Below are 14,391 nucleotides of genomic sequence, written 5' to 3' on the forward strand. Positions count from 1 at the left end.
TAAAATAAAAACATGTACTTTTTTAAAGAAATGTGGTTTCCTATATTATTTCAATAAAACAAGTACATAAAATGTACACAATCATAGTTATGCATTTAATACATAATCATAGACATTATTTGTTTACATAAGTATTGCAAAACAACCATGACTGCAAGCCTAAACATAATTTTCTATATAATCAAATAATAGTAAACTTTCTGCTGCCATAATATTTCACATGACCACTACATTTCTTTACTAGATAATGATAAGATCCATTTTACAGAACAATTCAACCATATTCAAGCGTATGTAGATATTAACTCAAGCTTTTGGTTTTCTTTAATATAAGTTTAACCAGCTATCAATTCATATTCTGAATAAAAGATCTAACATATTATACTCCATACACAATAATATGCTGAATTTAAGAGCTATAGTTTTATTCCTAAAGCTGTTCAAAGTCGGGCTGCGGCGGCGGTTCCTGCGGGAGCGGCTCGAAGTCACCGAGACTGTAGTGCGGCTCCTCGTGGCGCGGCGTGGCCAGCGGACGATCGTATGTGTCCTTGAGGAGCTCTTGATCATGCTGGGAAAATGATACAGGGGATCAGTAGGTGTGCACTATGACTGTGATGTAATTTGGTAATAAGTATATTATGTTGTCAATAAAACTGTATGAAACATAAATCATTTGTTAATCCTGACCTACACATTTTTAACCTTAATAACTGATAGCATGTTTTCTCCTTCCATACTCTATATGCATAGGAAATATAGGAATATAAAAATATATCAGTGTAAAAGGTTACAAGCATTGTTAACAAGGGGTATTGGATTGCCCGGGTACCTGGGTTGAAGAGGTCAGATAGGGAGTCGCCGTATACGCCCCATATGTGAGTCATACTCAGCTATACATACAACTCCAGTATAGTTAGGAAAAGCCTAGGGTAATTAACAAGTATATTTACGGAGTGTTAGTTTACCTGATCGGACTGCAGCACGGAAGGCGGCGCGAGGTCGTCGAGCGAGAGCTGCGTGTTGAGCACGGACGGCGGCGCGTAGTCCGACATGCCCACCACGCTGTCTACTGGCTGCTGCTGGGAATATATACAATACTATAAATATATTCGAAGACAAAAATGTGTTAAACGGTACAAAAAATTGCCTCTTTCAAAAGTGTTTACAACTATAATCTATTTTATCTTTTTCAAAAACGAGTAACTTTGAAGAAACTTTACTCTCGTGTACACTAGAATAAGACAAAGGATCCTACTTTTGACGTGACAACGTCTTATAAATTGGTTTGCCGGGTGACACTTCAAGAAACTGCGTTACGCTCCGCTCACGTTATGCGCTCACAATGAGAGCGAGTGAGAGGCACGCGTCCCTTCCACTCGGGCATGGTTAGCCCGCCTAAGAGCGAGAGAGACAGACATAAAAAGTGAAAGGCACGCGTCCCTTCCACTCGAGTACAGTTAGCCCGCCTAAGAGCGAGAGAGACAGAGCGAAAGAGACTCAAAGTCGTTGTCACGTAAAACTTTCGCCCGTATACCGACTTTACAGGCAACCAATTTTTTTTTTCTAGTTCCCTTAGAGGCAGGGAACAGCTGGATTACATTTTTTTCAGGGTAGTTTGCTAAACAAGTAAACCATCGTAATACTGTTACCAAAAGCCATTTTGAACGTTCCTAATAACTTTATAGGTAACTTACAGTATCAACAGGCGCCGACGTTTCCTCAACAGGTTTGGCGGCAGTAGCGTCGTCCCCGGCGCCGATGGTGTTGGCGCGGGCGTCCTCTTCCGACGCGTACGCAGACTTGTGGTCACACATCAGTAGGTGAGTCAGCATGTCGGTACCTGTAGGGTAACAAGAGTTGAAGATTAGCATCATCAGCTAAGGAAGAGGAAGTATGGAATTTAATCATTTTGTTATTATTTATTTATTTAACCATTTATGTAAACAGTAAACACATCTTATCCCAATTTTATTTGGGGTCGGCGCATGTTTTCTCCTTCCATACTTTTCTATTTATAAATTCGGACCCTAACATACTGCAATTTGTTTTGGCATAAGTTTTATAGCCGGCCGCCTGCCTGACGCTGACCCTCCTTGGGAATGATATTGAGGTGGTTTGTCCGCCACCTTGCGGGTAGCCCAAAGTGCTGGTGGTAAGCACTAGGCCTTAGCTCCCATAGTCGCCTCTTACGACCCCATGGGAGAGAGATGGAGGTAATACATAGACATTTTAAATGATAGCTGGCTTTCAAAAAGGTCGAAAGATCTTTTGATGATTAACAACAGTTTCTGTCTGATATTACTTATCTTGGTCCTAGATTTACATTATACTGGTATACATACCGACAGTGGTGTTGTACCCGCAGACGCAGTGCGAGCGGTAGGGCGCCGGGCGGGGCGCGTCCTCCAGCGAGTGCGGGCCGGCGCAGTAGCCGCTGTGACGCAGCATCGCGCGGTAACACGATGTCACGTACGAACACTTCGTGCAGCGGGTTGTGCCTCTGTAAGGACGAGAGAACACATGATAATATATAAAAGAGTGCCTCAAAGACTGGAGTAAAAGTGCCACAAACAAAAATAAAGTGTCACAAAGAGCTGAGAAAACGTCCTACAAAGAGTGGAGAAAACGGTCCAAAAAGAGTTACAATATTTGTCCCATAAAGAGTGAAGAAAACGTCTTACAAATAATCGAAAAAAAGTCCCGAAAAAAGTGAAATAAAAACCCTACCACAAAGAGTTGAGAAAACCTTTAACCATAAGTAGAAAAAAATTCTGGACAAAGAGTAGAGAAACAGTCTCAATAGGAGTAACGAAAAAGTCAAGAAAAAGTGTCATATTAGGTAAGTTCAGTTTTGCAGTTGCATTATTGACCGAATAGCTGCAAATTCAATCACTACAAAATCGAAACATTACAGGCACAGTGATCGTAACATATTTGAAAAAACGTTTTGTGAGCAATTGTGGTCTCGTCTCTTTACACAGAAATACATAAGGTTGTAAGTTTTTCTTTCTAACTTGTACTCACAAGAAATGCTTGTCCCTCTCTAGCGGCGTGTCGCACTCGCGGCACAGCATGCCGTCGGGCAGCAGCAGCGTCACGTCCTCGTACGTGTCCGACAGAGTGTGGCTCGCCGAGTCCTTCACCGGGGGACGGGCTTTGTTCTAAAATAAATTAAATGTCAATATAAGTATTACTTTGGTTTCTTTTTAACTTCACTAGGTTTTGCAAGCGTACGTATGGAACTGTTTTGAACAACCAGGTAAAAAGAAACATATAGAGCACCCCTCGATTATTTGGCTATCTATCACTGACAGATTGTTTCGGACAGGACCAGAGTTCTTGAATTTCATGAAAATAAACTCTTCAGTTTTATGGGCTGAAGGGCGCAGTTTTTGATTACAGATAATATGAACAAAGTATATAAAAGACACAGAACTTTGATGTGAACTCACCCTAGGTTTACTGATGAGATGTTCCTCAGAGCAGAGTGGTGTAGCACCTTCCACTGTGATGTGATCGCGCACTTGATGCTCTTTCAGTTGACCTACAATTACATCAGTGCTGAATACATGAGTTGATAAGACAAAACTGACCAAGTGCGAGTCGGACCAACGCAAGAAAAGTTTCGTACAATTCCGTAAAACAGCAGCAACAATATTGTTTGTTGTATAGGAACCCCTTAAAGGATGATGGGCAATTTTGTATGAACCCTGGCCTGATAACCAATAAAGTTCTAATGTATATTAGATTATTGCTTATACCCTACAGTTACTGAAATAAAACAGTTAATGTCAAGAATCGACCGGAAATAAGTACAGTCAGGCACAAAAGAGTTATACTTTTTGCACCCATTTTTTTTTGTTAAAATAAAATCTTTAATAGAAAAATTCATTGTATGATGTATTTTAGTCAACTTATCACTTATTTAAATAAGCCTAGGGTAGACTATCAATAAAAATCGGTCTTAACTAGGCATAATTGTTTTAATAGCAAAACAAAACTTAAACACTATTACTTCTACCACCGTATACTATTTACATTATTGGAGATAGCATTTCCTCGTTCTGCGGCACCAGGATAGTCGGTACTAGTGATACACAAATAGTACCAACCGGGTGGTCAAGTCCGCAAGGATACATGACGGGTTTTATCAGTAGAATAAAGTTATTTAAGTTGTTTGTCAGCTTTCACAGAGTTCTCATCATATGGCACATCAGGCTTGTTAGCCAGGACAGTCGACAGTCATTGGTGATGATAGATTGATGCCAGCACACCTCCAATTCCACAGGATTATATTTCGAAGCAAGATGTGTTATCCTGGCCATTAGATGATGTCTGTGCAAGTACTCACGACAAGTATTTGCATTAAATAGGCTACGATCTTGACTGAACTGATTTGAAAATCTTTCAGTGGTGGAAAAGCTGCGTTATTTATAATAAGAAGATTCTTTATATACCATACGTGCCAATGTGGTTTAATTCCATAGGCAGTCGTAGGCTTACAGGACTGATATCTTTTTTCCCCAGTGGTTAACAATGTTCCACCCATAACAAAAATTGAAGTTTAGGGTATAAGCTATCATTTGATGTGCAAATGGTTTTCATTGGTTATGCCGGTTAGACTCACTGGAACGGCGGAACACGTGCACCATACGTTGTGAATACTACCTGTTTTTTTATATTTTTTTTTTATATGGACACATGCACCTTTCGTGGCACGTCCTGACTGATATTGACAATAATATAATGCACTTAATCATCCCTCCCATACGCAATGAAATGGTTCAAGTCCATGGGCTATATACTATGCTATCAAGTGTCATAACTTCGTTCTCCGGTGGTTTACAATGTTTTGCCCATAATAAAAAATGAAGCTTAGGGTATAAGCTATCATTTAATATGCAAATAATTTTGATTGGTTATGCCGTTTAGACTCACCAGAACGGCGGAATACGTACACCATACGTTGTAAATACTACCTGCTAAATAATCTTTTTTTTTTCAATAAACTTTTAAAATATGGGCACAGACACCTGTGACTCGTCCTGACTAATATGGACAATAAAATGATGCACTTAAACATCTCTCCCATACAAAATGAATTGGTTCAAGTCCATAGGCTGTCCTATGCTATCAAGTGTTATATCTTCGTTCTCCGGTGGTTTACAATATTTTGCCCATAATAAAAAATGAAGCTTAGCGTATAAGCTATCATTTAATATGCAAATGATTTTCATTGGTTATGCCGTTTAGACTCACCAGAACGGCGGAATAGGTACACCATACGTTGTAAATACTTCCTGCTAAATAATCTTTTTTTTTTTCAATAAACTTGTAAAATATGGGCACAGACACCTTCTGTGACTCGTTCTGACAATTACTGACAATAATAATGCACTTAAACATCCCTCCCATACGCAATGAAGTGGTTCAAGTCCATGGGCTGTCCTATGCTATCAGGTGTCATATCTTCGTTCTCCGGTGGTTCACAATGTTTTGTCCATAATAAAAAATGAAGCTTAGGGTATAAGCTATCATTTGATATGCGAATCGTTTTTATTGGATATACCGGCCAATTTTACCCATCATCCTTTGCCCTAAAAAAATTGATTGTAGAATCTGTATCCTTTATGGAAACCCTTGAAATTAATATGTCATCAAAATTTTTAAATCTAGGTATGATTACTTGCATATTTTTTTCAATATTAGTATAAAGCTCACCAAGATGCACAAACTTGAGCACGCATCTGTTGCACCGCACCTCCATCTCTTTATCCTGGTGTTGCCGCAAATGCTCCAGGTATAGCGCCACGTTTGCCGTCAGCTCGTGACCGTCCGCATATACTTTTATCACCTGGAATGTACGAAAATATAAGGCTAGGTTCATATAGCTTCTGGCAGCGGTGGTAACACCAGGTTCCAGAGAGAATTTCTAAAGATACCCAAAGCTACTCTTCGTTACATTAGCTATATAGCTTGGCAGTAGTTACGGGTAGTCAGAAGCCAGTGAGTCTGACACCAGTCTTACCAAAGGGTATTGGATTGCCTGGGTTACTGGGTTGAGGAGGTCAGATAGGACAATCGCTCCTTGTAAAAACTGGCATTCAGCTGCATCCGGTTATATTGGAAGCTGACCTCAAGTATAGTTGGTAAAAGGCTCGGAGGATGATGATGTTTCTTCTTAAGCCTTTTATGTACTGGGCCGCAGTACCTCTTTTGAACAATCCCGTAGCCCCGGCAGGCCTTGGCCTCGCTAGGGTTTGATGATTCTCTCTGAGAAGCGAGTGGAACAACGTGCGCAGTCCACACGGACCTATGATGATGAGCAACCAGAAGACATAGTGTACCTTAAGACAATAAGGACACAGCACAGTATCACTGTTGGCATGCGCGGCGCGGTAGTGGTCGGCGGCGCCGCGCTGCGCCGACACGCGGTAGTCGCACGCGTCGCACGCGTACGGGAGCTCTAGTGGAGCGTGGGTCTTCTGCATGTGAGAAGCTAGCGTCAGGACTGCGGCGAAACGGACCTGCGGAGGATGGAAATGGGTTGTAAATTCTGCTCGTAAACATGTCGCACCGATGCAAAAATGAGCTAAATATCAAAAAAAATGTCCTAAAGCAAGCCCTTACTTGGTGCGATAACATGACTTTTATAATACGCAAAAGTTGTTATAGTACAAGCTGTTCATCTCATCTACCTATATATTCTTTATTAATTGTTTTTGAAATGTCAAAGTTTTGAATACTTCTCGTGAAAAAAATATTGGCCACATATTTTTATTATAAAAATTAATACCCAAAAACATTAAATATTTACTAAGATATAACATAACACATTAAAGATATGAGAGTGCTCGTGACGTCACGTCTATGTAAAATTTGTACCTAAAAGTGACGTAACACAAAATTCAATCGTGTTATATCTTCGTTGTTATTGGTTTTTGAGAGAATACTAATAAATAAATTTAAAAAAACCCCCGACCCAAAAAAGTATGCAATAATTATGACAAAAGGTTAAAAACGCTAAACCCTATAAAGAGCAAAAAATAACTTTTAACACTACGTAAACTAAATTTTGTCGTGTCGGGGGACCGCTCTAATTCATTACTTTAGATACGTGTTGTTTTTTTAAACTAATGTTGTAATTAGGTAGGTATCATTTGATTTATGTAAGTATTCATGAAGGTAAAAAGCGGTCCCCCGACACGTCAAAATTTAGTTTACGTAGTGTTAAAAGTTATTTTTTGCTCTTTATAGGGTTTAGCGTTTTTAACCTTTTGTCATAATTATTGCATACTTTTTTGGGTCGGGGGTTTTTTTAAATTTATAATTTAATTTTATTTCATGCTTTTTAAAGGAGCTCCTTAATTTTTCCTTCTTTTATTTAATTTATTTTATCTTAAGATGAGGTCGCTATATGCGATCTCAGCCAAAGAAAGCTGTTTAACAATCCTCATGACAAACTGGCTCTGGGAGAATTGAACAGATTGAGAAACAATAAAGATTAACCTTTGGACATTCTGGATTTTCAGCAAAAATATAAATCGGTTTATCCGTTTCATTCCGGCATTCCAGGGTTTCATCCGCCACATCCCATATGCAGCATTAGGTTCTCGTCAATCAGAAACATGAAGAGAACTCGTCAAGACAAATTCAACGAGCCCAAACTCGATGGGTTTACTAAAAGGCAGTTCAGGGTTACGTCTCCTACCTTCGTGCCCTAACAGCAGACCAGCTCAGTGGTTCCAAAAGACATTAGTGTTTCAAATTTCAGATCCCACATATACTTGCAAGTAAACTGAGCGTGTAACATTCCTATGACATCTAGCAAACGAGCTGATGACCTTGAAGACCTGAACCGATTTCCACCAAACATAGCTAAGAACACTCCCGACTGACATACCTTTTAAACAAAAAAAAACCGCATTACAATCGGATCATCCGTTTGGGAGCTACGATGCCACATACACACACACACACACACACACACACACACACACAGACACGTCAAACTTATAACACCCCGTCGTTTTTGCGTCGGGGGTTAAAAATACGTATCAATTAGTTTAGGGTAATTTAAAAGACAGACTAATTACTTTTCCATTAGGCACGCCTGTTAAAAATATGTATATAACACAAACAACTCACCTCACAAATCAAGCACGCATAAGTGAACAGCTCCGGCGACTTAGTATCAGCCGGATGGTTATGCTTCAGATGTGTATCCAGCTCCTCTTGCAGAAGGAACCGCGAGAGACAGTAGGTGCACTGGAACTGCGCCGCGGGGTCGGCGGCCGGCACCGCGTGACCGAACATGTGTGTCATTAGAGATATGTTGTCGTTGTATTCCTCGTGGCAGACGGGACACTGGAAATAACATTTTTGGTTAATAAACATCTTTTATCCGTGTTACGATTAGAGATTGTGTCGCGAATAAACAATAGATATCTTATAGAAACTCGCAGACAGTGATGTAGTGCAGAAAATATATTTTTGACTCACAGTGAATTAGTCTGAGATCTAATTACATTTACAATTTAGATAATACTAGCTTTTGCCCGCAACTTCGTTCGCGTGGAATAGTGACTACCAGCAGATTTTTGATTTGACCAATAGATGGCGCTATATGAAAGTACTAAAATTTAATTTTTTATTTTTATTTTTTGTAATAAAAACTATCCTATGTCCTTTCTCAAGTTTCAAACTATGTCTGTACCAAATTTCACACAAATCGGTTCAGTAGTTTAGGCGTGAAGAAAAGACAGACAGACAGACAGACAGACAGAGTTACTTTCGCATTTATAATATTAGTTTGGATTACAATAACCATACAATTTTTTTTTCAAAAGTAAGTACAAAATATGGCGATTAAGTCTCCTGCCCATACTTCTCCACTTTTTAAAGAGGCGATAACATTCAAAAATTTTTCATATTTAGCTTGATATCAGTATACGAACCTCAACAGCAATAGCAGTTTTGACAAACTCCCCGTTCCCGCCGATCTGTCCGAAGTAGAATCTCTCCATAGACACAGTTTCCTCAGGCCGCACCTCTTTCTTGATGTTCTTCAGAGGAATATCGTCCAAATCATCGTCGACATAAGACTTAGTTTTCTTCGTGCGTCGGCTGCGTTCCGCGGGCTCGCCGTCCTTCTTGTCTTTCGGTTTGTCTTTTTCTTCTTTTATTTTGGTTGATTTACGGCTGAGGGCTAGGGGGATCTGTAGGGAATAGTTTACAAATGGTTACAGCTTGCCGATTTTGTGAGTCTGTAAGCTGCAAGTAACGTGGACCAATGGACTTTTAAGAATAGTTGAAGTGTATTTCACAAAATACGCTTGAGAAATATGCTTTACATCTGGAGGAGAGAATTTACAACTGAATATGATTTTTATTTCCACAAACAAAATTTTAGAATTTACAAAGTCCGTGATTTACGTCAACTATCAACATTATGGCTAGGTAAACTAAGTCTTCAACTGTAGCAAATTAGGTCTAAATTCATTACACATAATCCAACCACGATTTAAATGGGACTCTACCTCCTCATCATCTTCTTCAATGTAAGTAGTCTTCTCCTTCTTCCTCTTCTTGGGCGGCGGCGACGGGGACGGTTCCTTCTTCTTACGGCCGCGCTTGCCGCGACCCGTCTCAGGCTCCGGCTCTTCTAGTTTATCACGTTTCTATACCAAATAAATGGTTAGATTTATTATTTACAACAGATGGACAGATTTAATTTAATGAATGAAATAATAAGATTTTGATGTGCTTTTTCTCAGCAATAACAGATGTGGAAAAGAACACATTCAATGGAGATCTTGCTTGTTACAAATTCGACAGTCTCCAAAATTCATCCTTCTTTGAATTTTTCTTTCACATAACTGATTTCTATATATGAAAGTAACAATAACAATGAAATATTTACTAGACTGAAACCTGAACTGGTTAGACTGGGAGCCGACCCCAACGTAGTTGGGAAAAAGGCTCGGAGGATGATGATGATGGAATAACAATGAAATATAAACGAGAAAGTCGATCAGTCCCTTACCTTGCCAGTAGGATACTTCCAGTTCTTGAAGGGATTAGCGGCGATCTTATTGAGACGTACTGTGATGGGATCCTTGGACTCCATCTTACTCTGTTCAGCTATGTGAATCACTATGTTGTCGAACGCTTGGCCGGGGGATATGCCGTACCTAGGAGGATGAAATAGTAAAATAAAACATTTTCTATCCAATAAATATGCACAAAAGTATATATGTATACTTATAATTTAGTATTCAAAGTAATTTGTATTTAGGGATTTTTATTTTATTTACCAAAATTTTCTTGTGCTCATGCAACGCGTTTCCGAAGGTACGGAAAACTTGTAACTAAAGCTTCTATAAAATATTGTCACCAGAACTCAGAGCGTGTGCAAAATTGCATCCTAATCGAAGACCGGGAAGTTGATCAAATTAAGATTCCAAGATTTTCTTATTTACATAGTTAGAAGTGAAGCTAAGTAGTTAGCTAGTTTAAGTTTGGAAAACTTTGAAGTTATTTTACCTTTCTCTCCAAACCAGTTCATCCAAGAACTGCTGTATAATCTGTCTCGACAGCAAAGAGAGAGTATTCTGGAACATTCGAGGCACGATCCTTCTCAAATACTCCATGATGTTAGCATTACTGTTCCTTGCAGCCGAAGCGTCGGAGTGGGCTGATGCCTGATGCACGTTCTTAAAGCCCATGGAGACCAGGGTACCCTTGTCCACGGTCAGGTCAGTCAGGATCACTGATGAAGGGTGAACCCAGGAGGATAAGGGTTCTAGGATCTTTTGGAACCGCTTCTTGTAGTTCTTTTCGTGTTCCGCTAGAGGTTCTACTGCGCGGAGACGGATCTAGAAGATAGTGAAATTGTGATAATTGAGGATAGAAAAGCATGAAACTGTGATAGTTACGAAGATGACCTTCAATGTTTTGAGACAATATAAAAGAATTGGACAGACTCATGATTCAGAGATCTATCACTTGCAAACCTCCTGAAAGTTACTTTTCTCAACTATTTTATATTTATGGTTTCAATGAAAATACTGATAATTGATTATATCACAAAAAAAAAATCCTACTCACCAATTTTTCCACAGGATCCAGCACACCCAAGACCTCAACTTTCACCTGTCTCTGCGTCCCATCATGGCTAGTTGTCCCCAAAGATATGACGCCAACCTCCACTTTTTTGCCCGAACCGCCTAATAATGCCATATGCTGATGAATGGCCGACGTGCAAACAGCCCTTAGCCAGGTAAACAGGCCTTTTACGTACAGATTGTCCACTTTGACCCATTGTACCACGTTTTGGACGTTAGTTTGACAAGCCCAGTGGTATATGAGCTTGAGGAGTACGCTTGGTGGGAAGGTGGCTCCTTCGAAGATAGAACTTGAGTAGACGGAGACGAAGCGAGTTGGACAACATTCGGAGATCCACACGTAGCCACCCGAGTAGGGGAATTTTGATACGTCGGAGTACATGCCTGCAAGTAAAGTAAGAATTAGCTTTAGATTCATTTGTTTAGAGATGACTTGCCAGTTTCAACGGCGCGGCGGTTTTGTATTCTACACGCGAACAAAGTCATGGATGTAAATAGTAATTGAGGATAAGTAATAGTGCTTTTGTTGGTTCGAAATATGATTCTTGCACTATTAAAATAATAAGAACAGGTTCTACATATTGGTATATGACAGCAGGTCCTAAGATATCGATGAAAAAAAAAAAAAAACTGAAACATGTCAAAATTGCAAGAGTTGCTCTGCACATTTTTTCCTCTGATTCTCCTACAGTAGGTAGTATGTAGTATGCCACTTACCCAGTTTAAGCTTATTCCCAGCATGTATAACGCACCACTGCTCGGACCGCACCAGGCCCTGCTGTATGAGCCACTCGGTGAACTTCATGGGTGTGTGCATCAGCACGGACTTCACCTTGCTGTCCAGAGTGGACCGGTCGGATGGTGCGGCCGCGTCCTTAGAGCGGAGGTATGGACGCGCCACTACTACTAGTGACGGGAATGTTTTGCCTGGAAGTAGGGAATTGGTGTGATTAACATGTCATGTACAAAAATACTTTGTTATTTTGTAAGTATATTGGTAGGACTCAGCATACAAAAATAATCTAGTTCAAATCTTATTTCAGCTTGTCCTTTCAAGACCTAGATTTGTTTAAAAAGATATAAAAAGGCATTTATTCAAAGGAGGCTAAAATCAGCAACTTTTAGGTCAAGTTTACAAAAGACAGCCCTAAAAACGAGCACCCTTCACAACTTCTTATATGTTTTAACTGGGAAGAAGAAGTGGTGGAACACACTCCCCAGCAACATAAGAAAAAGTTGCACTTTCAGTCTTTATACTGAAATGCATATAGAATTTTTTATAACATTAGCTAAACTATTTAAATCCTGACTCACCTTGCAACTTATTGAATGACACTTCTCGTGAATCAGCAACATTCTTATTACCATCATCTTTCGTCAGATCAACGATGGCAGTTGTCTTAGTAGCACTGCCGGTGAGCAAGCCTCCGATAGCTGTGGCCTCTGACGGACGGACATTTGTCACTACGCTGTGCACATCTGTAGGAGTTTGAAATATTATTTATAAGTGCTGTATAAACAAAGTGTGCAAAAAAGTTGATGTGAAAATGGATGGATATGGTTGTAAACTGGTTGAGGAATGTCCATGTATAAGAGTAGAAAATTAGTTGAGGAAAACCTCTTTTAATTATGACATTATAAAATTACTATAGAAATGGAAGATTTGATTCACCAGAAATATTATTATGTATTTTTTTTATTATAAGATATTTTTCAATCATCTGATTTCTAAAGCATGTGTTGTGTGTGCTGTATTTAATTATAAATTGCGATATACAAATACATGCTTTTGTTGTCAAACATAAAATAAAACTTACTAGAAGGTGCCAGAGTCTTGTCCTTAGTTTTGGTATCTTTATTATCTTTAGCCTTTTCCTTGTCCTTCTTTTTCTTCTTATGTTTGACTTCTGGAGACCTGTTCCTCTCAGGGGAAGGTGAATAGTCACGGTCTTCCTCTGTGCGGATTTTCTTTGGTCGCCCTGGTGAGACAAATTAGAATGAATTTATAATTCTATAGACTTCTGGTATATACTATATGAAAATGGGTGTCTGACTATGTTGAGTTCAGCTTCCAGGCTGAACTAAACTGGATGCCAAAATGCATTTGAAAAATGACTTATGGTAAGATACAGAATAAAGTTAATTGTTATGGAAATATTTATGGTATATAAAAAAAATTATGAGCTAAATATACCAATACAATACCTCTCTTTCCAGGCTTATTCTCCCTAGATATAGATAGGGAGCGGGATCTTGATCTAATTATCTCAGCACTTTGCCTCTCCAGATCCTTCAATACAGGTTGTCTGTAAAGTTAATCACAACATTATTAATTCTATATCAAATAGTACTCAGATATTTAGTTAGATGTTTAACACATTTACACAAAGATTAAGTACCTAGTACTCTTTCTGATGTTACACATTAGAAACACTGACATAGCTTACATAACACACACATAGGTGTAGTTGTATCCAAATATTATTTTACATACTGTCTTGTATATCAGCAGGAATGTAACAAGTATAATAATTTGTTTATACACTTCTTACTGGAAAATCAAATACCTTCAAGAAACATATCAAGAGATCTGTAACTTACTTTCCAAGCAGCTGATAAGCTGTAAACTGGTCTCCATTGTACACTATTTCTCCACCTGTATCCTTTACCATCTCATCCAAGCGGTTCTGAATGCTCTTGTACTCATCATCAGCATTCTTATAAGCCTGCAGTTGAGCCTCAGAGAGCTCCTCCTCCCAGCACTCTAGCTCCAAGGTTGGCACGTCAGGACCGAAGTACGAGCGCTTGTATAGATCTGCCTCTATGATCTCGGCTTGAGGAGGGACGACAGGCAATGCCTCCTAGAAAATATATTACGGTGGAAAATCGACGGAATTATGTTAGTGATCAAATTTTCGTTAGTTTTTAGTAGTGTATCAAAGATAAGTAAGGATATATGAGAACAAAATGTGAATGTTTTGCATGGCATAGCACGACCGGGGTCCGAGGACATGTAAACAAAGCATGTATGGTTAAGAAGTTTACCTCAGTATCGGTTTTAGGCTTTTTCAGCTTCATGGTAAAAGGTTTTTGATCGTTCACATGTAATGTTTTCCTAATTTATGATGTATTTTGTCAAAAAATAACAAAATGAAGCAGCAACAGCAAACACCCAGAAGGACGCTTGACAGCAGCAACAAATCATAGACAACGGAAGACTTTTTTGAAAGACCGCAGATAAGAAATTGATAAACTATTACGATTA

The 14,391-nt window shown here is 39.2% G+C and overlaps 1 protein-coding gene across 2 annotated transcripts; it reads right to left on the reverse strand.

The window, feature by feature from the left end:
* Positions 1 to 32: 32 nt before the first annotated feature.
* On the reverse strand, positions 33 to 14,332 carry LOC110381463 (uncharacterized). 2 transcript variants are annotated; one of them, XM_064035193.1, is made up of 20 exons: positions 14,172 to 14,332; positions 13,728 to 13,987; positions 13,332 to 13,432; positions 12,944 to 13,105; positions 12,441 to 12,605; positions 11,844 to 12,053; positions 11,110 to 11,510; positions 10,546 to 10,877; positions 10,046 to 10,193; positions 9,540 to 9,680; positions 8,958 to 9,218; positions 8,149 to 8,367; positions 6,348 to 6,527; positions 5,722 to 5,854; positions 3,453 to 3,544; positions 3,025 to 3,161; positions 2,343 to 2,500; positions 1,695 to 1,840; positions 966 to 1,076; positions 33 to 568 (listed from the first exon to the last, which is right to left on the reverse strand). In XM_064035193.1, exons 1-20 carry the CDS (start codon positions 14,202 to 14,204, stop codon positions 431 to 433), a joined length of 3,528 nt encoding a protein of 1,175 aa, XP_063891263.1. In that variant the 5' UTR covers positions 14,205 to 14,332; the 3' UTR covers positions 33 to 430. The 2 variants fall into 2 exon arrangements, with proteins under 2 accessions (XP_063891263.1, XP_063891262.1); XM_064035192.1 differs by having other exon boundaries at positions 966 to 1,079.
* Positions 14,333 to 14,391: the final 59 nt, after the last annotated feature.

Source organism: Helicoverpa armigera, chromosome 6 (genome assembly GCF_030705265.1).
Source record: "Helicoverpa armigera isolate CAAS_96S chromosome 6, ASM3070526v1, whole genome shotgun sequence".
Classification (NCBI taxonomy): Eukaryota; Metazoa; Arthropoda; class Insecta; order Lepidoptera; family Noctuidae; genus Helicoverpa; species Helicoverpa armigera.

Coding starts and splice junctions, on each gene's coding strand:
- LOC110381463 (XM_064035192.1), bottom strand. CDS start 14,204: ATGAAGCTGAAAAAGCCTAAAACCGATACTGAG. Junction 9,681..10,045: donor GGAAGTATCCTACTGGCAAG/GTAAGGGACTGA, acceptor TATTTGGTATAG/AAACGTGATAAACTAGAAGA. Junction 3,545..5,721: donor GCTCAAGTTTGTGCATCTTG/GTGAGCTTTATA, acceptor ATGTAATTGTAG/GTCAACTGAAAGAGCATCAA.